The sequence below is a fragment of the Varanus komodoensis genome, unplaced genomic scaffold (genome assembly GCF_004798865.1).
Source record: "Varanus komodoensis strain SLA01 unplaced genomic scaffold, ASM479886v1 scaffold1, whole genome shotgun sequence".
Classification (NCBI taxonomy): domain Eukaryota; kingdom Metazoa; phylum Chordata; class Lepidosauria; order Squamata; family Varanidae; genus Varanus; species Varanus komodoensis.
This window is the reverse complement of record NW_025335268.1, coordinates 14,330,025-14,356,895: the sequence shown is the minus strand read 5'-3', so window position 1 is coordinate 14,356,895 and position 26,871 is coordinate 14,330,025. Positions and strand designations below refer to the sequence as shown.

The 26,871-nt window shown below is 36.8% G+C and overlaps 1 protein-coding gene across 2 annotated transcripts in view; it reads left to right on the top strand.

Moving 5' to 3' along the window:
* The window catches only part of ZFAND3 (zinc finger AN1-type containing 3), a 163,689-nt gene extending 137,641 nt beyond the window's left edge, over nt 1-26,048 (top strand). For both annotated transcript variants that reach the window (XM_044443883.1, XM_044443973.1), the window contains one exon: nt 22,753-26,048. In XM_044443883.1, the coding sequence (XP_044299818.1) occupies nt 22,753-22,907 (155 nt within the window). In that variant the 3' untranslated portion in view covers nt 22,908-26,048. The remainder of the gene's footprint in view (nt 1-22,752) is intronic.
* Nucleotides 26,049-26,871: the final 823 nt, after the last annotated feature.

The window sequence follows — 26,871 nt, the reverse complement described above, 5'->3', positions numbered from 1 at the left end:
GGGCTTTTTGTAGTGTGCTGTGCCTGGAGCAGGAAGAACAGAGGATGTCATTTTCATTAATTTCTAATGAGGTGCCAATTAAAGGCAAGGAAGGCACTCAGAAGGGAAAAGTCATAGAGCTCCCCTGAATCCTCTATCCTGGGGCTGTCACAGGAACATACCAGCAAATCTTCTCTGAAAATTCAATTAAATTACAATCTCATCTAGCACACACACAGACAAATTCAGTTTCTCTTTGATCTTCAAAAGAGCAATTTGTAAGATGAGTTCTGAGCTTTCTCACACAGTGAATTGGGAGAGGTGAGGGGAATTGCTAATTGCCAATGCACTTTTTAGACTCTACTGAGGAAAGAAATGTGAAAGCAGATTTTCATTCTGTGCTTTTCTGGGTGACTAACCTTTAAATCAGCGGTACTGAAGTAATACCCTTTTCCTATAAGCCATTTCTCGATGCCAGTTATACCAGCCACATGTACAGACAGTGATGATCTTAGCATTGGGTGGAGTATTCAGGACCATTTTCACATGATGGATAATTATTACACAAAGGCACAGTGTACACAAATGCACTATCATGTAGCAAACAAAAACATGTGCCACGTGTAAGCAGATGCAAAGGCTTCATAGCTGTTTTCCTTACTGTTAAATAGTGATACAAATTCTACACAAATTTGCAAATTAGCGAAGTTTTAAATGTTGTTCTCGGAGACAAAATGATTTTTTCCTCTTTCCAGTGTGAATGTTATGTTACTTTAACTTTGAACATACAAGTGGATAAATAAGATCCTCTTAAAGCAACATGGGAATCTGATTTAAGAAGTAATGTTAGTAATGCAAATTGGAAAAATATGTGGGATAAGAGGATGTTAAAATGTATTTTTGTTTGTTTGTTTTTCAATTTATATCCTGCCTTTTCCCTCAAAGAGCTCAAGGCAGCTTACATCATTCTCCTCTTCCATCTTATCCCCACAAAATCAACTATGTCCATAAGAATAGAACAATGTTATAAGCTGGTATGGAAGTAAAATCTGGAATCACATTATTGTCAATATTTGATACAGAACAATGGAGATGGAACATTAAAGAATTAATAACAAATTTATAAACAGCTGCAAAATTAATTATAGCAAAGAATTGGAAAGTAAAACATGATTATTGGTTGATTGGTACAGAAAAGCTTGGAATATAGTTATTTATGATAAATTAACTTGTGATATTAAAATGAAAAAGGTTATATCGATATGAATAATTTTGAAGATACTTGGGGTCCATTTATTGAGTACATGCTAATAAATTGTAAAGGATTTGAGTCATCACAAGATTTATTGCAATGTAGGAAGGGAGACAGTTTCTTGATAGAGCAAATGATTTCACCTGTATTTAATGGCCCTTGTAGTAGGGTGCATTCTATGTTTTCATTTTAATCATATTGTAATTTCTTTTTGTAAAACTTAATAATTTAAAAAGCTGGAACATCCATGCATGCTTGCTCAGAAGTAAGCCCCACTGAGTTTATCAAGGATAATTCCCAGATGATTTAGGTTAGATGTTGATCAATATTTATTTCATGTAATTAATTAATTCATTACATTTTTATAGCACCCCATAGCCCATTGTGCTGTCTAGGTGGTTTACAGTTAAAATATTAATGGACAGTTAACAAGAAAATAACGTGTATAAAGCAACAGCATATAACAATAATAGCATATAAATCAATAGCACAGAAGTAGCATAGGAACAATAAGATATAACATTAAAACACTTATCCTTTCCTTCCACAAAAAAGCCTGATACCCAGACGGTACTGAATGGGAACCAAATAGGCAATGCCCTTTGGCACTGCCCTTCAGCCGCTGCCCCTCAGCCCTGTCCTCAGTTGTGAGTCTGTTGATGTAGGCACCAGTGCTCCACCTTTCCCACAGGCATGGCCACGCCAGGCAGACAAGCAGGTGGCCACTTGAACATTAATTGAAATTGTGCCAATGCAACTAAATCAGGAATTTTGAAACTCTTTTTTCAATACCATTTGAATGTTCAAATTGTGAAGTATAACATGGTATAATTTCTCATAACAGGATTAAATTTACAATGACTTCCTGGAGTGGCATAAAATTGCAGAAAAACTCTTAAGCTGAACTACTTTCTGCAGCAGTAAAGTCTTTACAAGGCATACAAAGGTGGCTTAGGGGATTGGTAATGTGATGTATGAAGTATTTCACCTCTGTCACCATTTCAAATCCAGCAGTGGTCAGCAGTGACAGGAAAATTACCACCATCTGGTGCCTGTTAGTGATCTTTTATGAAGCGTGTTCTGCATTCTGTCCAATTCATATTAGATGTGCATGCTCATATCAGAAAAATAATGATCCAGCTTGAGTTAATTGGTAAACACAGCATCCAGAAATCACATGCACCATATTTCTGCAGTCTCAGTGTGGTGTAAAAACACTCTGGTGTTCCTTATGGAACTCTTCCTTATGGCCATTAATGAACATTAAGAAGTTACACATGCTAGCTTTGATAAACCAATGCTAAGCAATGCCATTCTATAATTATAGATGTACTTTTTAACATCTAGCAGCAATAGAACCTTGTTCCACCGTTTTAAAAAACTACTCTTAAATGTGAGTTCTGTTTTGCATTTCAAAGAATCATAGACATGTCATTATACAAGAAAAGACATATACAATTTATCTCTGAACAAGTTTGTAATTCATAGTCTTCATCTACATAACAGATATAGTCCCCAAATTCTGTGAGCATTGCAGAGTGCCATATAAACTTAATGACCCAAAGGCATGTTATTTAGCTTGATAGAATAAGAATAGTTGATTGTGCCAGAAAGATGGTATGTCCTTAATATTCTTATGATACATGATCCAGCTTTCCCCAGTGTGGCACTCTCCAAATATATTGACTTATAACTCTCAGCATCTGCTCAGGCAGCCATGCTGGCCAGAGGATGCTAAAAGTTGACAACTCCTTATGAGTTATTATAAAAACGCCTCAGGAGTTTTTCTCCTCATGAAAAGGCAGATGCACAGTTACACAGACTGAGACTTCTGGTGGTATTATTAAGCTTGGTTTGTTTGGAAGTCATTTTAGAAGGCTCATCTTAATGATATTATGTGCTGCATTCCATTAATTTTGGAATGATCACATGGTCTCTGACAATCTTAAAGGATGTCTTGACACGTGTGTGCGCGCACACACACCCATATATATATATATATGAGAAGGAGGTCTGCTAGATATGGTGGTTCCCAGTTATTTAATTATTTGTATGACAATAACATAACCTTGAACACGCCATGTTAGCTAATAGATATCAAGTACGATTCTTTGAACAGATGTTATATGAACATGTCTGGATGTCCCAGTGAGTACCTTAGCTGCATTCTGCACTAGCTCCAACTTCTGAACAAGACACAAGGGCACTATAATAGAAGCTCATTATAGTAATATAATGGTGGCGTTACTAGTGCATACAGCACCTTGCTAGGCTGTTCTCAATCAGGAATATGTATAGTTGGTGTACCAAGCAGAGCTGGTAGTGGTAGCTCCAAACTGACAAGGTCATATGGACCTGCAGTGAAAGAGATGGATCCAGGAGCACCCCAAACTATATACCAGAACAGGTGAACAATCAGATTCTCAGACCTGAGGACTGCTAGTCTATGTACAGTCTGTCTTATCAGGAGTCAGCTTCAGTTTATTAGCTGTTGTCCATAGCACATCATTCAGGCACTGGTTCAGAACATGTATAGCCTCTTCCAGTTCACATGTCTCAAAACAGAACTGGGTATCATCAGCATACTGTTAAATCTCCTGATTACCACTCCTGAGAAGTTCATTTGGATATTAAATAACATTGGAGACAATTTAATTACTGAATTCAAGCAGATTTTTGTAGTTCTACATTCAACCCTGGAAGTTAGCAAAAACACTTATTTCCAGAAAGGGATAGGTAAGTGGAGTTTCCTTTTATGAGTTCCACTAATATTCCCTGTTCCTAAAATAAACATTTATGTTAATTTGTGGTTATTTTTAGAACTTCAGAAGCCATATTGTACAAATGACATGTCTTGAAAATGCACAAGCACATTACAATACTACCCATAATGTACCTAGGCATAAAAGTACTTACAGTACATTGAATTATTCTCAATTTAGGTTTATTGTGGCCACTCTATGGCATTTGTTAGAATCTAGCGTGCTAGTGATAATCTTGACATGAGGGAAATGCTTATAGGAGTATAGATACTTAGAACATATTGTTACTGCAAAACAGTTAAAGACTAGGAGGAAAATGGCTAGATGAATTAAGAAAGTGTTTTCCCTATAACCATCAGTTCTTCCTTGACACAGCTAGTAATAAAAGCATCTGACATTGAAATGCGTTCACAGGTCTCACTAAATCTACACTGGACCTCTAGCTAAGCCTGAGGCACAGCAACAGCTGTGGCTTCCTGTCACAATCTAGACTTTGCAAAGGTGGATGGAGGACTGACAGTATCCTATTCTTTTCCAGCCATCACACTTGCAGATTATAGCAAAAATATTACAAAAAATATTTTAAATATACTACATAAGTTATAACTAGCTTACTATAAATGCTCTGGCAGAATTATATAAATGAATATTCTCTAGCTAAAGGAGATGAAAGCTGTTGTCCAGTCTTTGATATAAAGGCTCGAATGAAAACTCACTTTTTAACATAACCTTTGCTCACCAATATAGCACTTTTATTGCATCAGAAGACACTCCTATTGCTAAATAGTCTAACTTTACTGTGACCTATGGACAGTATCAAACATTGCCATTTGGCTAACACAAATTACGTTGCACTAGTGGGAACTAGGTTCTAAACTGTGTGCAAAGAGAGAATCTAAGTTCATTTTGTGCAACCATTATCAGGAAAATGGTCCATGTGTGCAAATACAATATTTAGTGAAGCCCTGTTAGGGTTTGTGAAATAGTTATCTGATGCATCATTCTCCCTCCCTCCAGTAGAATGCTGACAGAAGAGAGCAATGTGCATGTGTAAACTGTTTTCTACAGGGACTAGAAGTTCGGATGAATAAAGAAGGCAAGTTCACAGCAAAAGTATAAAAGGGGTATTTTTATCTTCCTTGAAATAGGGAATGAGATGGAACTCCACCTTACACGATTACACTATTGCTGTACTAACTATGAACCTGAAATTTGATCCAACATGGCAGCTTCTAATGTTTGAGAGATTGGGATGCCTCTTCCTCAGAAACCATAATGTATATCTCAGAATGGACATTAAAGACCAACTACATGAAAACTAGATCTGTTTCCTGGTTAAAACACACAAAAAACTTTGACAGCTTCAGGAAATTCTGGAAAAAATAGGTTACCTAGATCCACTTCAGTCTGGCTTTTGTATGTGGCTTGAGACCTGGCTACCTAAATACCTTCTTCTATATGAGCCTGCCCACATTTATGATCTTTGGGAGCCACTGCCAGACAAGATGCTTACGTAAAGCTAGTTTGCATCTGCCTGTCTCCTGTCAGCTTGTAAAACATAATTAGGACCTAACCCACCATCTGCAAGATTTCTCAGTCAGAGTTAAGTGGAAAAAGGTGAAGATGAAATCATCACTGTATTGAAAAGTATGTTCTTGCAGTTATCTCAGCAAAAGAACTATTTCAGCAGGCATAGAAGATGGGTCCGCTCCAAGATTCAGTCAATTATTGATGTTCACACTTAGAGGATGGAAACAAGAGTTGCAAACTTAGAAGACAGTGTTATTGTACATGAGCCTGCAGTATCTGCTTCGTACAATTTCCAATACAATTCTGGCACTTGGTTTTTTTATAGTAATTGGGAACTTTGATGTGAGAGTAATTGTTAGGATTAAAGTATATGGGCCCAACAATGACTCTGTTTCAGCAAATTACATGCTACAGCATATGATTACTGATTGGGGGTGTGGGGAATTTAATGAGATTTAGCCCCCTTCCTGTATAGGAATACTCTGCCCTACAAGAGGCCAATAATGGCAGTGGCAGCGGGTTATTTATTTATTGTAACTATGTTAAATTCAGTTACATGAAAAATCTTATTCAATAACTTTAAATATGGCAATTAGAATACTATATAAATTAGTCCCTGATTAGAATCTGCTACTCCAAAAATCAAACTCCAGAAATTAATTAATTAATTACATCAGTTAATTGGGAGTAAGACTCACAATTCAGGTCTATACAGTTGAATATGGCCTGGTTGACTCTTGGAGACTTATGCATCCAGAAATTAAATATTTATATATTTCATTCACCATAAGTGCTTTCAGTTAGACTACAGTTAAATGGTTTCTACATCCTTGGTATGCCAAATCAGAGACTGTAGAATTGAAATATTGGTCATTTGATCATGCTCTGCTCATGCTCCAGGTTGTTTGAACTTGCAATTTACAATTGGCCAGGGCCTACCATTTTTAGGTGCTTTAATGTTTTCATGTTAAATGATGAGCCTTTCAAAAATGAGATTTTTGCTGAGTTACAAAAATATTGTGAAATCAATGATGGTACAGCTAACTCATGTCCTACTGAGTGGGAAATTAGTAAAACTTTTATGCAGAACCATATTATCACTTATGCTTTTTATAAAAAATTAAAGAGGAACAACTAATAGCTGTAAGTAAAAGCTTGAAAAATCTAATAACTTGGAGTGATACTTTTCCAACTGTTTAACTTATCGGAGGTACAGATTATCAAATATGAGTTTGAATAATATTCTTTAACAGCAGGCAGAATTTTCCTTAGCCTAAGACTGACATAGCAGGAGAAGAGTAAAAATCCTAATAAGATTTCTGCCCTTTGTCTCAAACAACAAAAATATTAAAATATTATTTCAGCAATAAAGACAGTAGTGGTGTAGCATATGCTTATCCTGAAGGCATAAATTCTCCGTTTTTAGAATTGTATAGTAAAGGTTGTGAAATATCAGAGCACAATATGAAAGCTTTTTTTCTCATGATAACCTTTAACAGATTAAGGTAATTACTAAAATGAGAACTAATAGGAATACAGGGGAAATCATTCTGGTCCACACAGATTTCTAATTGAGTGATATAAAACATTTTCTCACTTTTTAGTTCCAAAGTTGTTGCCTGTATAATTTTATGTTTGAATAGGGTTTCACTTAACAATTACTGTAATTCCTGAACCTGGTATTGTCCTATTTTGTCAATTAATGTCACTGTTAAACTATAAACTGCAGTTCTGACTGATAGGCTACAAGTTATTACAGCATTAGTCAACTGGATCAGGTGGGGTTCAATAATTACAGTTGGGGCTGTTAATCTCAGATTGGTCTGATTACATTAAATACTGATAGAAAGTATAAAGCTGGTATTGTTTCTACATCCAAAGAATATAGAAAAATCTTTGATAAAAATGTGCAAAATGAATTGGAATTTTATTTTGGCTATTTTAGAAAATGTTGGTTTTCCTGCAGAATTTCAGTAATAGGGTAAAATTTTATATTCAGCCCCAAAGCTGGAGTGAGCTGGAACCAGGACCCTTCCCCCCACACCACTTTAGAGAGGTACAGTATCTTCACTGATACTTGATATATATTTGGGACCCTACATGGACTAATTGAGAATGTATAAATATTTGTGGATTGTGCATAATTGTATAGAATTTATCATTATTCCTTATGGTAATCATCCTCTATTGTTTATCTGGGAACTCTAGTCATTTCTTTCAGCTTTGATACAAATAACAATTTTGAGTATTTATCAGGCTATTTTATTAACCTGTCAAAGTCTGAACTGATATTCAGATACATCAAGTATCTGAGCAGACCCCTATACTTTGTAAGATACAGTATATATATGTACTATACAGCATAATGTGCTATCTAACTAGCAATTCAAGCCCTGCCTCTTTTATGGCTTCAGAGCCTCCTTCATTATTGAAGTGTTGACTAAGCTGAACTGGCTAACAATCCATGTTTATAAATATGTAGTATTGGTGAAAAAAATATGCTACACAGGGCTTCAAGCTAGAATGGAATAATGAACTGGAGCATCCACTTTTACCTGATCAGTGGAGTGCTTTGATGGCATCTGTTTCAAAAGGGGAAGTAGATCTTAAGTTACATTTAATTCAGCAGAAATTGATGTTTCAAGTAGATTGGATGCTACAATATCTTTTCAGTAAGAGCTTAATTAAATCAGCCATTTGCTGAAGGTACAGTACAGCTAATGCTTCTCTTATATGAATTTTGGCAGTGCACAATAGCTGTTTCTTTTTGAAAGGAGATAATTTGTATAGATTTTGTGATAGAAGTTTCTTTAATATTTACAGAAATGCATGTACTTGACTGTTCACCTGCCTCTTGGAACTTAGGCAAGGTCATTGCAAATAGATGTCCTGCACCTTTTTGACAAACAAAAGACTAATGCTACAATACTGAAAATATATATGGCTACTTGTTATTAACACAGTGTGTGGAGAATTGAGGATGGAACTCAAAAAAGGAAAAGGCCGAGTCTTTCAGTGCAATTTTCTTGGTAAAAACTGGGTACAGATCAAATGAATAAATTAAATCTTGACTGATTATGAAGAGACATTATCTTCATTGTTATATTCAGATATTATCTACATACATTTCCAAATGAAAAATATAGTTCTGAAAAAAGGTAAAGGTTTCCCCTTGATGTTAAGTCCAGTCATGCCTGACTCTAGGGGGCAGTGCTCATCTCTGTTTCCTAGCTGAGGGAGCCTGCATTTGTCTGCAGACGGTATCCTTGGTCATGTGGCCGGAATGACTAAACACCAAAGTGCACGGAACGCTGTTACCTGCCCACCAAAGTGGTACCTTTTAATCTACTTGCATTTGCATGCTTTCGAACTGCAAGGATGGCAGGTGCTGGGACGGAGCAACAGGAACTCGCCCCATTGTGCAGATTCAAACCAGCAACCTTTCGATCAAGCAGCCCAGCAGCACCGCAGTTTAAACCACTGCACCACCTGCATCCCATTTCTAAATAGAAAACATCTATTTAAGGATTTGCACCTATCCCCTCAACAGGTCCCTATCCTATAACAGTTTTACTTACCTTTTGTTGGAAGGCAGGATACATTCAATTTTCAGAGTAAGCATCACTTACTAGAATCCCCTCCTCTATGAACAAACAAGAATACCCCTCTAAAATATTGCCTCCTTTTGAAAAATCAAAATACCTGTAAATCAAAGGAATTTTTCTAATAGCCACAGCATACAGTATGGGTAAATCCACTTTTGTTTGGCATTTTACAATCAGGCAGTTTTATTCATTTGATTTGTATGCTGTCCAATAGCCAGAGCTCTCTTATTTAGCGCCAACATCACTGGCTACTTATTTGTTTCCAGTATTAATATGTAAAGTGCTGGTTTTAGCATTTATTGCCATAAAAGGTTCATGGCTAGGGAACCTCATTTCCATGGGTGTCATTCCATGAAACTGAATGACACCCAGTTTCAGCTCTTGCCAAGAAAACTGCTAGGCCCTGGATGCCCAACAGTTTTCAACTATTATGTGGACCTCAGGAGGAAGAACGCTTTCCATCTTTGTTGTAAATGCTCTTAGACCTGAATACAGTGGTGCATCGTACTTTGAACGTAATTCATTTCAGGAGGCAGTTCAAACTATCATTCAAAGTCCAAATCAATTTTCCCCATTAGAAATCATGGAAAGTGAATCAATCCATTCTGAGACCCTAAACAATATCCAAACAACACTGAAAACGATCAAAAAGACATGCACTGAAAAGGCACTGAGGACGATCAAAAACTTGGACGCACAACAGATGACACATTTGTTTCTTTCATTGTGCATTCAGTTTGAACATAGAAGTATCATTTGAACTTCAGAACAATTTTATCTCAATTTTAGCATTTGAACTCTGAAACAAACGAACTTAGGGTTATTTGAAGTATGAGGCACCACTGTATATCAAGTTCTGCATGATCCTTTGGGCCCGTTAACAAAATCAAGCTGCATACCTTGGCTCATTTAAGCCATTGTGGATTATAATGTGGACATTGCGACAATGCAAGGCATGGCTTGTCATGTCATCTGCATCCAGGAAATGTAAGGATTAAACAACCCTCATATAACTCTAAAACAAACCATGAGTACTGTGAGAGATGTTTAACCCTTCATAATCCATGTTTTCCAGGTTTAGACAACATGGCTTGAATATTCAGAAAAACACCCACAGAACCACAGCAGTCATGCAAATCCAGTCTATACCTGCCTGAGATCTTAGATCTCCCTCAGAGGCCCAGCTCTGTTCAGCCATTAAGCATATGAGTATGAGACATAAAAGTTTTCATGGTGTTGATATCATGGCTGTGAAAACTCTCATATTGGAAATTTATATGAGATTTATATAATCTTTTAGACAGAAACTGCAAATATTTTTGATAGGCTGCTGTTGTTTTAAAATTAATATTTTGCTTTTGCTGCTTTTTCCTGTATTTTAATTTTAATTTTATATTGATGTATAACTGCATTTCCTAGTTTTTCTTTGTATACCATTCTGTATGCTGTTCAAGTAGATAGCAAAAATGTTTCCATTTCATAAGTTTAGTAATAAAATTACATGCATACCAATTGCAAATGTAATTTTAGACAAGCTTGGTAGTTTTAAAGTTTTAAGCATTGTTTTTCAGGTGATTATCCTTAGCAAGTAAGTGAGAGAATATGTTTATGCTATTGACATAAATATATGCCTCAAAGTGAAATGCAACTAATATAGTGCCAGCAAAATTGCAGTTGCCCCATCAATCGTAGTGGAAGAGAATTGAACCATGTTGAAATAGATGAGTCATTGTTAATATATCATCCGCATTTCTTCAGGTTGCTATTGGTGTGTCAGCAGTTAATATTGGATACTTTTTAGCTAAATACAAGTAAAATAAACAGACTAAATAAGCTCTCTCTAGGGCATGGGAAGCTTGTGCCTATTTCAGTATTTTGGCCTGTGATTTCCATTAGCTATGGTAAGCGTAAGCAATGGAGAGATGTTGAGCATTGTAGGCCAAAATGTCTGGAGGCCACAAGTTGCTTACCTCCACCCCAGAACATCAAAATATTTTGTGATGCAGATTGAATTATTTTCAATGCAATTTTCAGAAATTTTTCCAATTCAGAATTCAGAAAACATGTCACTGCAATAAAAGAGGAATAAAATATTCAATAATTTAGCTTAGAGGCATAGGGTATTTAATATTCTACCACCTGCCATTTTAAAACAAAACAAACATCCAAATTGGTACATGCACCTGATAATGGTCAGTCTTATCAAAATAATGACTGAAAGGGTTTCCACTGCAGCAGATGTAGGTAATTTTGTCAAGCTTTAATTGGAAATAACTGGAATTTTAAAAGCTTGGATGTGTAGCACCTGTAATCATTCATGAGGTTAAAATGTGTGGACTTAATGTAAATACCTCTGGAGTTTCAGTAATAGACAAAGTGTCTCAGCCTGGAAACTTGCCATTATTTATTCTTGTTTCTTGCTAATGTCTTATCTGTCTTGCATTTTCATTGGGCTGAAGCAAAAAACAGATGATACACATATATTATCAGGCTGCCTAGTACTGCTTGCTTGCTTTAATTAAATTTTTGGATACACTTTGGCTTTTAATTAAATCTTCAACTTTGGGGAGGGGTGTATTAGTATAGATAAATGCTCCATGCAGAGTATTTTAGAGGGATGAATACTAACCATGGTAAATATTATCTTGCAGATTGTAAGAGACGAGTCCACAACACATAAAGGGTGGCAACTTAGGACCAAGTCTGGCAGTTCAGTTTTGTAACAGAATTCGTATCTAGTTAGGGTTGAATGGAAGAATAAGTACCTTTTAATGGTCCACGGGGGGCTGCAGAAGAGCCTGACTCATTCTTAACTGGTTGGTATCACCTATGGAACTAGTAGAAGAAGCCTTCACTCTAAATAAAATTCATTTACTCATGGTAAGGACAGCATGCAGCTATACTGGATTTGACTTTATATTATTGTAGTTTTGACAGTGTTCAGTAGGTGAAGCTGACTAGCTAGGATCACTTGAAAAAGAATAAAATTGAGGAAGAATGGCCCTGGGAGAGATGTTTCACAGTAAACCCCAAAGGAAAGTGGGTTTTCATACCTCTCAAAGACAAACAGCAAACTGGGAGAACATTCAGTTCAGTCCTACAGATATACAAGAATTCTGGACTCATTCCAGAATTTGTTGACATTTATTTTTTAAGTAGAGACTGATATATGCCCTTACACATGGCATTATTGTCCTTGGGATAAGTTGAGTATACTTTTATTCAAAGTCAGATGCTTCCACAGCAGTCCATGTATTGGATCCCTTTCATAAATGTTCCTGTTCCACAAATGTTCTGCATGTAAGAAAGTAAGTTGCTTTCTTGTTTAACTCTGCCTAGTATTGTTTGTTTCTTAAAAGCTAGACTGGTTGAATTATTGTGTTTTCTTTTGGGGCAGACACATATACAAACGATGGTGCGGGGGAAGTGGCATCTATCGGTGTGGTTTTTAGACTGGCAAAGCATATAGAGAATGGATTGTTGCAGCATGCTTGCCTTTTCATACAAGGTTCAAGAGTGTTAAAATCCTTTGACCATTTCTGATATCATATAGTTAGCATTCTTAAAGGGACATTCTAGGCAGAAAAGTCACATGAGCTAGAAGATTGGGATATTGTATCAACCACATTTAGGTAACAACAACTCCAGATGTTGGCAGTTAAATACTTGATTTTACTTGTATGCATTTTCATCAAAGGCAGAGTATTAGGATCCCCATTCTAGCTAAAGAAGGAGCTGCTTTAGATATTTTAGTTATGTAGAGAAACTAATTCCAGCCATAGCACATACATAATATTCAATTATAGATACTAATGATAATATAAGTTCAAGGTGGAAAATAAAATGCAAAAGGTTTACTATAAAAAATAAAATCAGTTTTCTGTATGCTAGATGCCTCTGCTTTCAATCCATCAGATGTCATCATGTTTTGCTCTACTGTTGGAACTGATTAGCTCAATTCTCTTTCCTGACATATCCACAAATTCAGGTAACTATAAAATTCATGTAGGCACCATCTTTAGAAAGGAGCAATTGTGACAGGCTGTTAAAGTTACCTGGAATGTTGTTCAAGAATTCTAATTCCTCCATTGAATGGCGTGGTGTTAATTTAGTTATAAAATTAGCTTCATCCTCTTTTTTATTTTTTACAACTAAGAAAAACAATACAATTAACACTAAGAACAATTATGACTAAACATTACAATCAAACAACACCTGTAATTAATGTAAAATCATGTATTCATTCAAATTGCCCCACTTCCCTTCCAGAATTGCATTGACTCTTGTGATGGTTCACACCCCTTTCCTTTTATTAAAATGTATTCAGTAAAAGGTTTCCAAATATTTTCATTTTCGCTTGTCAAACCTTTTTTCCATTTAATATCACAAGTTAACTTATCATTAATAGCTATATTCCAGACTTATACCAGTCAATTAGGATACTCACCATTGTTTTCCAATTCCTTGCTCTTATTAATCTTAATCCTCTAACTTCTTAATCCTTCTGCAGTTTATCTATTGCATGAGCTATTTTTCTTACTCTTGCAACCAGCCAGAATTCTCTTTGACTATGTATTTTCAGGTTTATTCCACAAGCTGTATCATCCTTATGCTGAAGCTAAACAGCAGGCACCAAACAGTTAGGACTCTATTATGATCCACTTCAGCAAACTTTTCTTATTCAGATATGCCGCATTGATAGTGTTCAGATCTTATTCATGATGTTTATCTGCAGTTATTAAGATATGCTAATAAAGGAATGGCAGAGCTAGACATCTCTATAGCTTATTTAAAAGAGTCAAATTATTTAGATTTTTTAAACAAAAAAATATCGCTAGGAATTTTAAAAACAGAATTTGGTATGAGAACCAGAGTGGCATAGTGGTTTAGAGTGTTGGACGGGGACTTGGGAGAGCCAGATTCTAATCCCTACTCAGCCATGAATCTTGCTGTGGTCAGTTTGGGCCAGTCACAGACTTTCAGGCTAATCTACTTCACAGAATTGTTGTGAAGATAAAATATAGAGGAGGATCATGTAAGCTGCCTCAGGTTACTTAGAAGAAGGAAGAAGGTAGAATATAAATGTATTACAGTGTTGTCCTCATTGTTATTATTGTCTTCATCTCCTAGATTGCCTTTTTATCAAAGGTATCCAAGGTGAGAAATGGCATTCTGTAACTATTGTGATCATTCCCTGACTGCTAGAACTTCTTCTGGTCTTAATAGAAAGAAAGCATTTCTTGGAGATTTCTAAAACTATAAAAATATCTGGTACTTATTTATCAGTGGCAATTGAGAAGGTGGTTATTTTGGTGTACCACCATCCATGCAATAAATTGAATCAAAGAATTCCCAAGAGGTTTATTAGAACTATTCTTTTTTTCAAAATACCTAAACCCTGAGCCTGTCCTTGTACTATTGCAAGCACCATAGCGTAAGTGTAGATCACATGTTTTTACATGCAGAATGGTCCTGAATTCAACCCAGACCATCTCCAGGTAGAGCTGAGGAAATAATTCTTTCAGCAAACTTTAGGAAGTCACTACCAGTAAGGATAGATAGTACTGAACCAGATTAGCCAATATTCTGAATCAGTCTAATTGTTTCTAACCAGAAATACTGCTGTAGACCATCTTCCCTTTGTATGGTTAGCATGCTCACGTTTGCAGACATTTGTGAGGGTTATTGACATCCCCTGAAGGGGGAAACATAATTGGAATAGCATAATTTTTGGAGGGGTGGGGTAGTTTGCAGGGAGAGAGAGCGAGATGGTTTGCTAAAGTACCATGTTAGGAGCCTAGTTGTTAAATAGTGCAGCCCTGCTGTCTTTAGAAAAACAACATCTTGTAATGTAGGTAATGCTTCAGGAAACTTGGAAATCCAAAGGTTAGCATTCCAAAGCATATTGAGAGGCATGTCTAAGGGGTTAGTCTCCCCTACCCAACCCCCATCACATGTGAACACTCATCTTTCATGTGCAAGGAATATTTCCAGTTTCCCATGGCATGCTTGCAATGGAGCCTCCTGTGCTTTTGGTTGTTGCTTTGATAAACAGCTGCCTCTATAAGAAAGAAAGACAGAAATAAAATTTCACTGTATCCTGTTTGTCTCTTTCATCTTACTGTATTCTTGTCCTTCTTCCACGTGCATCTTTTACCTGATAAAAATACATCAGACAAAAATCTCTAGAAGTGATTGGTAAGATACTGCCTAACCTTTCCAGAGCTTTGAAGCATAAATGCCTCTTATTTTGTATCATAGATATCATAGAGTGATAGGCTGGCCATGTGACTCATCCATTTTAAGAGCTCTTGCCTGCAGCCCAGGTTGGCACTAAAGAGCACCTAAACCATGAGCAGAGAGATTTAGAAATATTCCAAACATCCTTCTGTATTCGTTTCATCCTGCTGTGAATTCAGCTCCATTATTTGTAGCTCCTGGGGGGTGCAGAGTTGAAAAGAAAATACTTCTTTGTTGTTAAATATGCATTTCTTGTGTTTGGGGGTTGTTGCTGGTAAGTTGGTTGTTCTTTAACACCACCAACCTGCTTGAACTCCTGTTGTGCAACCTGTGAAACTGCACTGTATGAATATCACACGGACAACCTGAACTGCTTTGGAATCTGCTGATTCAAGTCTTTTTTAATATGAGGAGCTGTACCTTCAATACAAATGAGTTAATACTGCAATTTATTTTTGAAAGGAGCATGCCACTACTTTGGTAGGATATGAAATCTTTTCTTTCCATTTTTTAAAAAAACAGCAACAACTCACATTTGAATCAAAAGTATATTTGGAATTATTCACAGACCCGTACACTTGGAGAAAAGTTCTGAACTTCAATTAATAGTTTGGGGGAAAGATCCCCAAATTAGACTTTTGTTATCTTCCCTCAGCCATTTCTTGAAAAACAAGGACGATTACTTTTTGCTTCGAAGAGTACTACAGAGTTTCTAATGTGAGATTTCTGCACTGGAAACATTGCAGTAGTTTCTAGGTGGAATGCGTCATAGCAGATCCAGTTTCATTGGGTTCCTATTTCAAGCAAAGCCATATTCTTGTTATTCTGGCATATCTCAAATCTTTTGCATTGGGGGAGTAGGAGGAAGAGCATTGGTTTTTCTAATTGATTTCAGAAGGGAGTTGACATTATTTTGGAATGTTAGCTTTGGAACGAGAATAGAATTGGGCAGGGTAAAGATCATTTAAATGGAATATAGCTGTTGCATACAACGTTCTTTGCAGAAGCAAAGTAGCAGTAATCACAGTTCATGTAAAGGTGGAAGCTGTCTAAAAGGAAAAACACTGTCAGCAGGAGAGATTTATGTAAACTGTTGTGGAAGCTCCGTTAAAATGAAATGTAACATGGCGTACTTTGTTTTTAGAGCACTCTAATAGAAAGTGTATAAGCATCTTGGTTTGCATCATTTCCCATGTTTAATGTGGACATGACCTAATACTGGGTTTGTGGTGGAAACTTTTTTTGAGTTATTCCTGTAATAAACAGTTGCACAATTCTACTGTTGAGTTAAATTTGTTTAAAACTAGCTAATCAATGAACATACATCCTAGAGTTCTATTGAATTGACTTCTTTACACTCTATTGTTTGTAATTTGAGAAGTTCTTATTATTTGCAGGTGCATGGCTCTAAATTGTTTGGGCACAAATATGTTCTCTGCAGTTTCTAGCAGTAAAGTTTTATGTAACTGAAGGTACCATCCTTTGCATGATGACTTGGGAATACTGGGAGTTGTAGAACTTTTTCTGGATAAGTGCATATAGGATTGCACCATGAATTCGTTTTAGTGAAATCTAGTTGTGTCTGTTTTCTCATGGAGCAGTATCTACCTGTGGAGCAGATTCTTCCATTTCCTTACAGCCCTTGTAGTCACTTCTCCACAAATCTACTCTAGAGGATTCAGAGCTCTCCTGAGCACATTTTGGGATCGCATAAGGCCTTCAGGGGCAGTTAAGAGTAGGAGCAATTCTTGTGTAAGAAATAAGCTTAACATTGGTTTTGTAAAGCAAAGTCACGCTTCTTGATTTTCCTTTTATACACCACTATACTGTGAAAGTACGGAAATGTCATGTTTCCAACCCAAATTTAATTATTTGTTAGCAGTAAAAATATATTCACTGCCTGCAGTTGCTTTGTTGTGTCACTGGCATGCTGAAATAAAATGTTAAGACTCCTTAATACAACTGTGTGTTACAATATTGCCTTCAGCAATGGTCAGACACAGTATCAATGGATTTGTTTCTTTTTTGCTCATGATCTATAAACAGCTAACTCATTCCCACAAGCCATTACTTGTTTCCAGCTTAGAGGCATGTGCTTACAAATCAGCTCTTTGGCCTTCTCTACAGAGACTTACTTGTTATCTTAAGTTTCATATGTGAAAACCATATTCAAACAGGTGATTAGAAGTGAAGAGGGAAACCATCTTTGAGGAACTCTGTGTATGGTTAAAGGTTAGTTATGCCAAAGCAAAGCACCCTTATTTGCAAGGCCGCTTTATTGGCATGTTTCAAGTCTGACTGAATTGCTTGGTAAATGTTGTTGCAATTATCAATTTCCATTGCTGCCAGGAAATATCAAAATAACTGGATTGGGGAGGGGAGAAATGTTGGGTGTTAAGTTTTGTCAAGAGAGATATTGGAAAAAAAATGCAAGTAAAGGCACAGTTCTTTTTGAACATATCTTCAAAAGTGATTAGTAGTTCTGTTTCCCACTGCAGAATGGGGGTCCATTCTATATGAATTGAAGAAGCTGAACATTTACGCCAGTAATTTCCAGGCTTCATATATCCTAGCAAGCCGTGGGAAAAACTGCTGGTGATTTGTGAGGCATAAAAGTTCCTTTGAATCTAAACTTCACACACAGAGGCTGCAGCCCACTGTTCTTGGTTTGATTTACTAGAGTATCTTTCCCTCCTCCCAGTAGGACAGCATTTGGAGCAGGTCACAAATAACTTTCAGAACTTCTAAGAATCTTAGAACTTAGTTTTAAGAAGCAGTGATGCCATAGCATGAATTGTTCTCATTTGACTTAATGTTTGCACTTTTTTTTTTAAACTAGCAATACTTTTTCCACAGTTGAGTAATAACCTTTTTCCACAGTTGAATTTCTATTTGAATGTTTGTGTCTTCAAAATACCTAAACTTACTCTGGAGCAACAGCAGTACCTTAGGAATGCTGCTTTTCTGCCCTTCTGATTTCTGGATTTCACAGATCCTTGTGCACATGTGTAGCTTGTCATGGCTTTGTTTTGTTGGTTCAAGTCCTTTTGCCCCTTCTACTTTACCAGTATTTACAAGATGCTGATAAAACACAGGGTGAGAAGGTTTCTTGATATGTTTGTCTTTTCAAGTGCTTATACATTATGTTTTATACCAATGATCACATGTGTGCAGTGTGTATTAGTATTTAAAAGAATCAATAATAAATATAATCAAACCTGTTGTAAATTGTGCATGCACCAATTTCAGAACTAATTTTGGAAATGCTGTATGCTGAACAGGAGGAGGAAATGTGGAGCTACATTTTTGGAGAAACAAACCAAACCAGGGAGCTCTTTACATCTCTAATTTAAACATGTTTACGGTGTATATGTCTAAGAATGCCAATGCTATGCTCTGGAAGCCTCTGTCCCAGGGTTATATAGGCATACTTTATATTCATAGAAATCTGCATTGTCGCACACTTCCTTAGATAATATAACAGCATCTACTGCAGTGCTTTCATTTTTGAAGTTTTCTAGGTATTTTTAGGTTAAGTATTCACCTTTGTCAATTAGAATTTCAAATTGCTAAGAAGTGTAAAATTTCATGTGGGAGGTGAAGGTGACAAGAACTAGATCGGAATTCTGACAGGAATAACAGTGTCATTATTAGGGTTAGTTTTGAAGAGGCTCTAAATGAGTTACAAATGCATTATTTGTAATAAAGAAACAAATGTATTATTAATTCATGTAGTTCATGTGACATTAACTGCAGACTTGAGTTGATCTGAACTCTGTGCACTTTCACTCAGAAATAAAACTGACAACCAGCAACATCTGCATGAACTTAGGACTAATTTTAAAATGCCAACTGCCCTGACTTGAGATGAGATTTTTGGCTCTGCTCCTAGGCCATGAAACCCAGGAATACTTCCCCTTCATATGCCTGCAGTGGTGTCTCTGTTGCATATTTACAGGACTCAGTGTTCAAAGTTAATTGTGTAGTTAGTATGATCCTTTATTTTGAAAATTAAGAGTTTCCTGTCCAAACCTTGTATTTTAAACAATAGTTGAAAAATTACTCTGTCAATACACAGGAACAGTTTTATCTTACTTGACAATCAGATCAGTTCATCCTAATTATGAATAATTATTTTAATATGTGTATCCTGTCTTTCAGTATCTAATCCCAGAGCACTGAACAATACTAGAATTTTAAAAAATAACTGGAATCAATAAAACAATAAAGGCCTAGCAAGAGCAGAATAAAGCTAGTTTTGGAATTATTTTAAATGAACAGCCTGGCAAAATAAAAGGTCTTTATCTCCCATCAAGAGGATATGGATAGGCACCAGGCAAGCCTTCCTAGGATGGGCATTCCAATGGCTACAAGCAAAAATATCTTACTTCGGATTACCACCCGTCTAATCTCAGAGGACAGGGTCTCCCAAAGAAGAGCCAGCAAAAATGACTTTAATGTATGGTCAGGTTCATGTAGGAAAAGTGGAGTCCACTGAAGTTGTTAAGATGTGTTCTGTTCTGCTGCCCCCAGTTAGTCCAAAACACAGTTGCTTGCTAAAACAGCCCAACCTTCTAATATGATCTCCTGGTGCCCCCTTTTTTTCCTTTAAAGAAGCCATGTGGGCAGGGGTAGCCGTTTATATTTTCCCATACCAGGTTACAGATCTGAAGATCGCTTTGTTTATACAAATGCAACATGTGGCAAACTGTTAAAGCTGTTCAAATGTCCTGATTCCGAGAGGCAGTAATTTCTTAAGTTAGACGCTATTTGCAAGCCTGTATTAGATGACTCTAGTCAAATTCTTACCAAGATCATAAACCTGTGTTTGGTTGTACTATTCCAGACTTCAAAGGGGGGCTCACTTGCCTGAATGTTTCTTTATACAGACTATATCCCTGCATAAAGAAATCTAGCATGCCCAATTAAATGCTTCATATAAGTAGCTGTACATAATGAATTTCCATTTTCTCGGGCACACACCTAAATGGATGTTCTACGGCAGGAATTCCTGCCATACAACCCATTAATAGAAAAAATATAAAACATTAAATCTTAAAAATGAAAAGGGCTGGTGTGTTGTATAAGAATATGAATTACTCATACCTGCTACATCTCTGCATAAGTCACTGTTCTGGGGCAGCTTCCTGTAGACATGACAAGAAGTAACTACCTCTGCCAGTGGGTAATTCTGAATGACAATTTAATGAACAGCTACCTCTAGTAGCTACTTTGGGCTTCCTGAAAGCTTTAATTATTTAATTTGTTCTGAACCTATTTGGGAATTAGTGCGCTAAATGCAAGGGAAGGAACTGAGCAATGAGAAAATGAATCTATAATTCCAGTACATGGATTTCATGAAATTTGTGTGGCCAAACATCCCTGGCACATAGAATAAAAATATACAAAGATAAAAGCATATACATTGTCCTGAATTAAAATTGCCTTAATTTCATTCTATAATCGTAACCTGCCCAGAGCCTATGGGAATGGAGCAGTATATAAGAATCAAAATAAAATACAATAATTCATGTTAAATGCCAATACCAAAATAATTAAAATATGAAATATGTACATGTTCTCTCACAAGTTATGAAAGTTAGAGCTGCAATACAATACTGGATCTTGTTTTAATAGTGCCAGCTAGTGCAGCTGTCTTGATCTGCAAGAATTAAAGTCACACAAACAGAAGCTGGTCATACTGAAATATATAACAATAGGAGAATTATCACCTAATTCCTTAGATCTTTATAGAAGATATAAAATAATAATACTTGAGCTACGGTTTCAGTGCTGCCAGCTCCACATGGACATAAACAATTATTCAAAGGGAATCTTTTAAATCCACCCTCAAGAAGAGCTGATGGCAGTATATCCAGTATTGCATAAATGAAAGCTTGTCTGTCTTTTAAAACCTTTCAGCATTGTAAGTAAAATGATAATGTATTAAAAGACCTAGATGGAGAATAGCAATACCATGGGGCAGAATTTTCTTTCAATAACCAAATTATTCTGTTATTTAATATCATGTAAGCATTGTCTAATTAATTCTTTTGCTTTGGCAAATCCTAACATTGTGGTGATAAAATGGAATAATGTTTTGAGATGATAAATATAATCCAGCTGCTCTCAGGGGAATCTTGCAGAATCAACGAGAGCAATCCAGTGGGAGTTAAGTACAGCTGAAGTGAGAAGTTAAGCATCCCACACCAGACCTGTAGATTGATGGAAGGGAGATTTGCTTCCAAGTGCAACAGAGCATTTGGAACATGACATAATAGGAAAAAATGTCCTAAAAACTTGATTGAACAGCTTACACTTCTTTGGAGTAGGCATCCACCCAAATTTGGGCCCTATCCATTTGCTGTGCTAAAGATCTGACCCTAAAAGGTTTGTGTGGTAGGGATATGTAGTTGCCCCCTTTTGCATGGAAAAGCATATTTCTCATAGGCTAACCAAGACCCTGTTAACTGAAAAATCACTCTGAGGTATTTAATGACTTTAACATGTTTAATTAGCTTGTTATCCACAAACTATCTGTAACCCCTGTGTTTTCTAGGGAGCATAATAGCCTTAGTTTTATTGTAATTCACAGCAAGGTGTTTTTCAAACAATACTCAGAATATGCCCTTGGCAATCTTCTTAGAGCCACTTTTGTTTGAGAGAGAAGTACAATATCGTCTGTGTACAAAAGGATGGAGTTTGGTTTTGTAGCCAGTTTGGAAGAATGAAACACTGGAGATGTTAATTTTTTGACAATATTTCTATATAGAATAAGCAACTAAATGCCATTCAAGAGCCAGAATACAGACTTATTTGGCTCCCTTTGTGACTAGCACAGTTTGTGCAAGTTGTCTTTCATCACACCTTCAGCCAGGTGTTATTGTATAAATGTATAAACATATAATCAAAAAGAGAAGTCTCTTATTTGGAGGGGGGTTAATTTATAGTCTTGTATGGAAAGTTGAGTCAAATGCTGCTTTCAGATCAGTGAAAGCTGCATATAACCATCTGGTTTCCTAGCATATTGATCAATTAAATGGGCTAGGACAAAGCAGTGATCCACTGTGAATCTTCCTTGTCTGATCCCTGCTTGCTCATCAGCCAGGATAGCTTCATCCGTTATCCATTGTTGTAAAAATGCCTTTCATATAATTTACTAATTGGACATAGCAAACTAATTGAGCAATAGTTTGCTGGATTAGATATAGGAACTTTTTAAAATACAGGGACAACTACTACTGTGCCCCAAGTTTCAGGCAGTAACTGCTGAATCAGTGATTGAAAATAATCCCACCAGAAGGGGCATTATTGCTTCTGTAGAATTCCTGATTTTAATGCTGTGCTCCTTTCTCTTCCCCCATCCCTTCTTCTGCCCTTACAGGTTATGTGTTCTGCATGTTGCATCGCCTGCCTGAACAGCATGATTGCACATTTGATCACATGGGGCGTGGGCGTGAAGAAGCCATTATGAAAATGGTGAAACTGGACCGGAAAGTGGGGCGATCATGCCAACGTATTGGCGAGGGCTGCTCCTGAGTTGCAAGACTCTCTACAACCAAATGCCGTTCTCTTAGTTCACTAATGTTAGCCTTATTTAGGACAAAGTCAGCCAGCCACCTTGTACTGGGCAAGTTTCAGACTACAGCCAATCAATTTCCTTTCTTTAGCCAACCATCCTGGTACTGTAGTTTAGGGGTTAATGGTGATTGACATTGATTTCTGGCTGGTTATTAAGGTGCCTGCTAGCCACCGTATTAAAAAAATGAAATATTTTTGAGCATGGCTAGTGGATTTTAACAAAAAGCTAAAGACTTCTATTATTGCAGGAGTCAAGCTCTTTAAAAAAGCCTTATGCTGGTAAGCTTCCAGCAGCTGAGTAGAAACGGATGTAAGAGACTGCTATGTGCACACCTCTCTCAAAGAAAGTACCCATAATAATCTGCTTTTCCTATCCTCATGACTAGCTAACTTTGAAGGGGTAAAACTCTGCTTAGAGCAGGCAGTGTAGCTACTGAACCTAGAAGACTTAAATGATCACTTATGCCATTTTCACCTGTGTCTTTTGAGGTTAGGTAGCATCACCAGCATCAGGGAATCTCGGGGCGGGAACGTCTTTCTGGGAAGTCAAATGGAGGGGGACAGGTTCTTATGACAACTTTTATATTAAACACATTACAGGGAAACTGTTTATTTAGGTGGAGGAGGAGGATCTTGCTTTCAAGTTAGCTCCATTCTGGAACAAGCAGTGAACTGTGTGCATTTTCTACACAGCATCTACAACATTTCTTAAGCCGTGTGATTGAATTCCATATGCCAAGCATTGTGGCTGTTTCCCATCAGCCCAAACCTGATTGGCTCTTGTTTGCCTTTTGCTAAGTGCAGGTATCTGATAATTGATCAAATAAGGCTAATTCACAGCACAGTAGCCATGGCTGGATCCTACAGACCAACTTTCTGTAGCAAGTTGTTTATTGAGGGGTAAAGGACATTTTGTAGCAAACGGAATTCAGTAACAGTATTGAGGAACAACCAGGAAAACACCCCTTATTGAATGGAGTTTGTATGCCTCACTTCTAGTATGTTAAGGAGATAATCAAATGGGCTGTTCCAGCCTTGTTACTATGCAGCTTGGTACTCTCAGTGAAGGTCTCTGCCCATCATCTGTTGCAAAGCTAGTGATTGTGAAATGCATTGCATAGAACTGGGATTCTCCAGATTGGTTATTTAGAACTACAGTTCTGTTTTGTAGTCTGTCAATCTTGTTGAGGCAAACTGCACCAATTTTTAATGTGCAGTGGCAGAAAAATAGTAGTGTCTGCCTCCAGCTACAGGCAAGGTTTCTGTAGGAAAATGAACTCATATTGATGGTGGCCTAGTATGGAAATTATACCCCGCAAACCAGTTAGTGCTCCATTAGCAATTAAGAATTAGGTATATAGTGGGAAGGGAAGGGGGGAGGGCTGCTGGAGGAAGGATGAGGGTTAATTGTCTCATACTTTCACAAGTAGGTTACCCAAGCCACCCAAAGAGTGAATTACCCTCATGTCACTCTAAAAAAAAAGAAAAAAGTTTGGGGTAGAGCAGTTTAAATAAGTTAGTGACCGTTCCATTTGTGCTGAAGGTAAATTACTGGTTTAGGGGCTGAATTGTATTTACTCTGGCAAGTGACGTATGCTCAGCCTTTGGCTGTATTACAGCAATGCAAATTAGTAATGAAGTAAATATTCCACCATTCTAAAGTTCAGTATGGAAAAGCCATTCTGTGTTGTACTCAAGGCTTTGAAATCGGCAATGGAATTTCCAGCTGCATATTCTGTTTCCTAAGGAAGTGTTCCCCTTCCATCTACATGAGGGGGAAATCAGACAATTTTCTTTGCGTTTGCCATGAAGAGTTAAAAAAAACATGGACTTCAGCTGCTGCCGCGCTATGCACTTTCTTCCCTTCTAAAATCCTAGCATAGCATTTGATGGACATTCTGATTGATACACAAGACTTTTGCAGATTAATAATGAAGACGCTGTTTTCCCTTGTTAATCCTTTCTTTAGCCCTGTTACAAGTGCACAGTTGGTTTCAAGGTGGCTTTTGAGCAAACACTACTCAAAGTTCATGTGGATTATGGACAATGTTCACTTTAAAAAGAAGTGTGGGGGTTGTTCCTTTGCAGTATCTGTTCTGTGAAGTTTGTTAAACGTAAAGAAAGCTTAAGTTCTTGTATCTTTAAAGAAAATCTTATTTAACCCTTTTTTGTGTTCTAGATTTACTTACACATGTAGCCTAGAGCTCAGTTTTAGTTTAACATTGTGAAAATATTAAAAAGGATTGTAATTCTTTTTCCTCCTGCTTAAAAGAAACAAAACCATTAAACAGATCAGATTAAAGTTTGACTTCTCCGAGTTTTGCAGTAAGTATTGCTCTTCAGCACAAATCCATGTTACAGCTTGATAATTCTTTTTAAGCAGCTGCATGTGGGGTAAAGAGGTATGATATTGCCATCACCATTCCATAGGTTTAAATCTAGCCATTCCCTGTCTATTATGTTGGGACAACCACTTCAGATTGGGAAACTTGGGGTACAGGTAAGCCAAAACTGAGTGTTTAAGGGCACAATCCTGCGGATGCTAGGCATGCCAGCAGGGGGAACACTGGCAGTTGAAGAGCCTTTACCGCTATAGGATTGCAGCCTAACTCTTTCCATTAAGAATAATGCTATCTAATGGTAATTAGTTTTAACTCTGGCATTTTGTTCCTTGTGCAAGAGTGTTGAGCATTCCTAAAATTAGTTACTTTCAGGAATCAGATAGACACTTAGGTGTCTACACACTTGCATCATTGCTGTAGCAGAAAAATCCAGTATGTCCTCTGTAGCAGATGTTCTCAACTCATTTTAGCAGCAGCTTCATCACCTGAAATTTAATCCTGTGCCTGGAATTAGATTCTCATGTTTATTAAATGTATGCATGACTGAATGCAAGTGAAGCAGCCCAAGTTAATTCCTTTAATTTTCATTTGGATTTTGAAATGTCCCTTACAAAAGGAAGCCCATACACCTGCACTTATAAACAAAGGTGTATGCATATAGCTTTTTCTATATAGAAACAGTGCAGTCTGAACTGTCAATGTTTTGTTGTATTCCAACAAAGGAAATAAAGATATTAAGAAGAATGCTCCCCATTAATTCCCTTTATTCTTTGCTCTTCTATAGCTGTTGGTTGTTATTTTAGTGATTTGATATTGATGTTAATACATATAGAACCTGGTGATTCTGCAAATATGAAGTATACCTCTAGAACAGATATTTTCTTATGTGCTCTGTTAACTTTCATATCATGAGCATAACAGTCCAGAAATATCATACAGTGACATTGAACAGTTGAAGGCCATCTTGTCCATTGTGATAAATTATATCCATCTAAAATTACTTTCACTTTATTCTTTTTGTAACCCAAGGTACTCTTCTAGACTTTTTTGTCAGCTGTTTCTATGCTGATCCCAACAAATGAGGGATGTTAAATAACTTTTTAAACAAAATTAGTTGGACTTTTTCCTATGCAAAAACATGCTCTTTCATGTTATATGGAAATACTTGCCAAACAAATAGCAAAGAGAGCTACTGCTAGATAGCAGCATTTATTTAAGGGAGGTGGGGGGGGGGGAGCTACTACTTTAGATACTTAAGATGTTATTTTGTTGGCTCATATATGGTAAGAAGAAATACTCATATAATAATCATTCTTTCTCTGTAATCTCTAATCAGTGTCTGTCTGCCTATACTGTTTTCCTCCCTGTGGTTTTCTATCAAGAAAGTACTGCTATACAACTGAAGTGCAATCTGTTCAATATATTTTACTTGTAGAATCTGGACTAGTGCCTCAGGTTAGAATCCTAATTTTATTGCATATATTTGAGGTATTCTAAGTTTGTGATTAGTCTTCTGTTGTCCTAAAAGGGCCAAAAAAATAAATTTCACCAACAGACTTTGCTTCCTGTACAACTGAAAC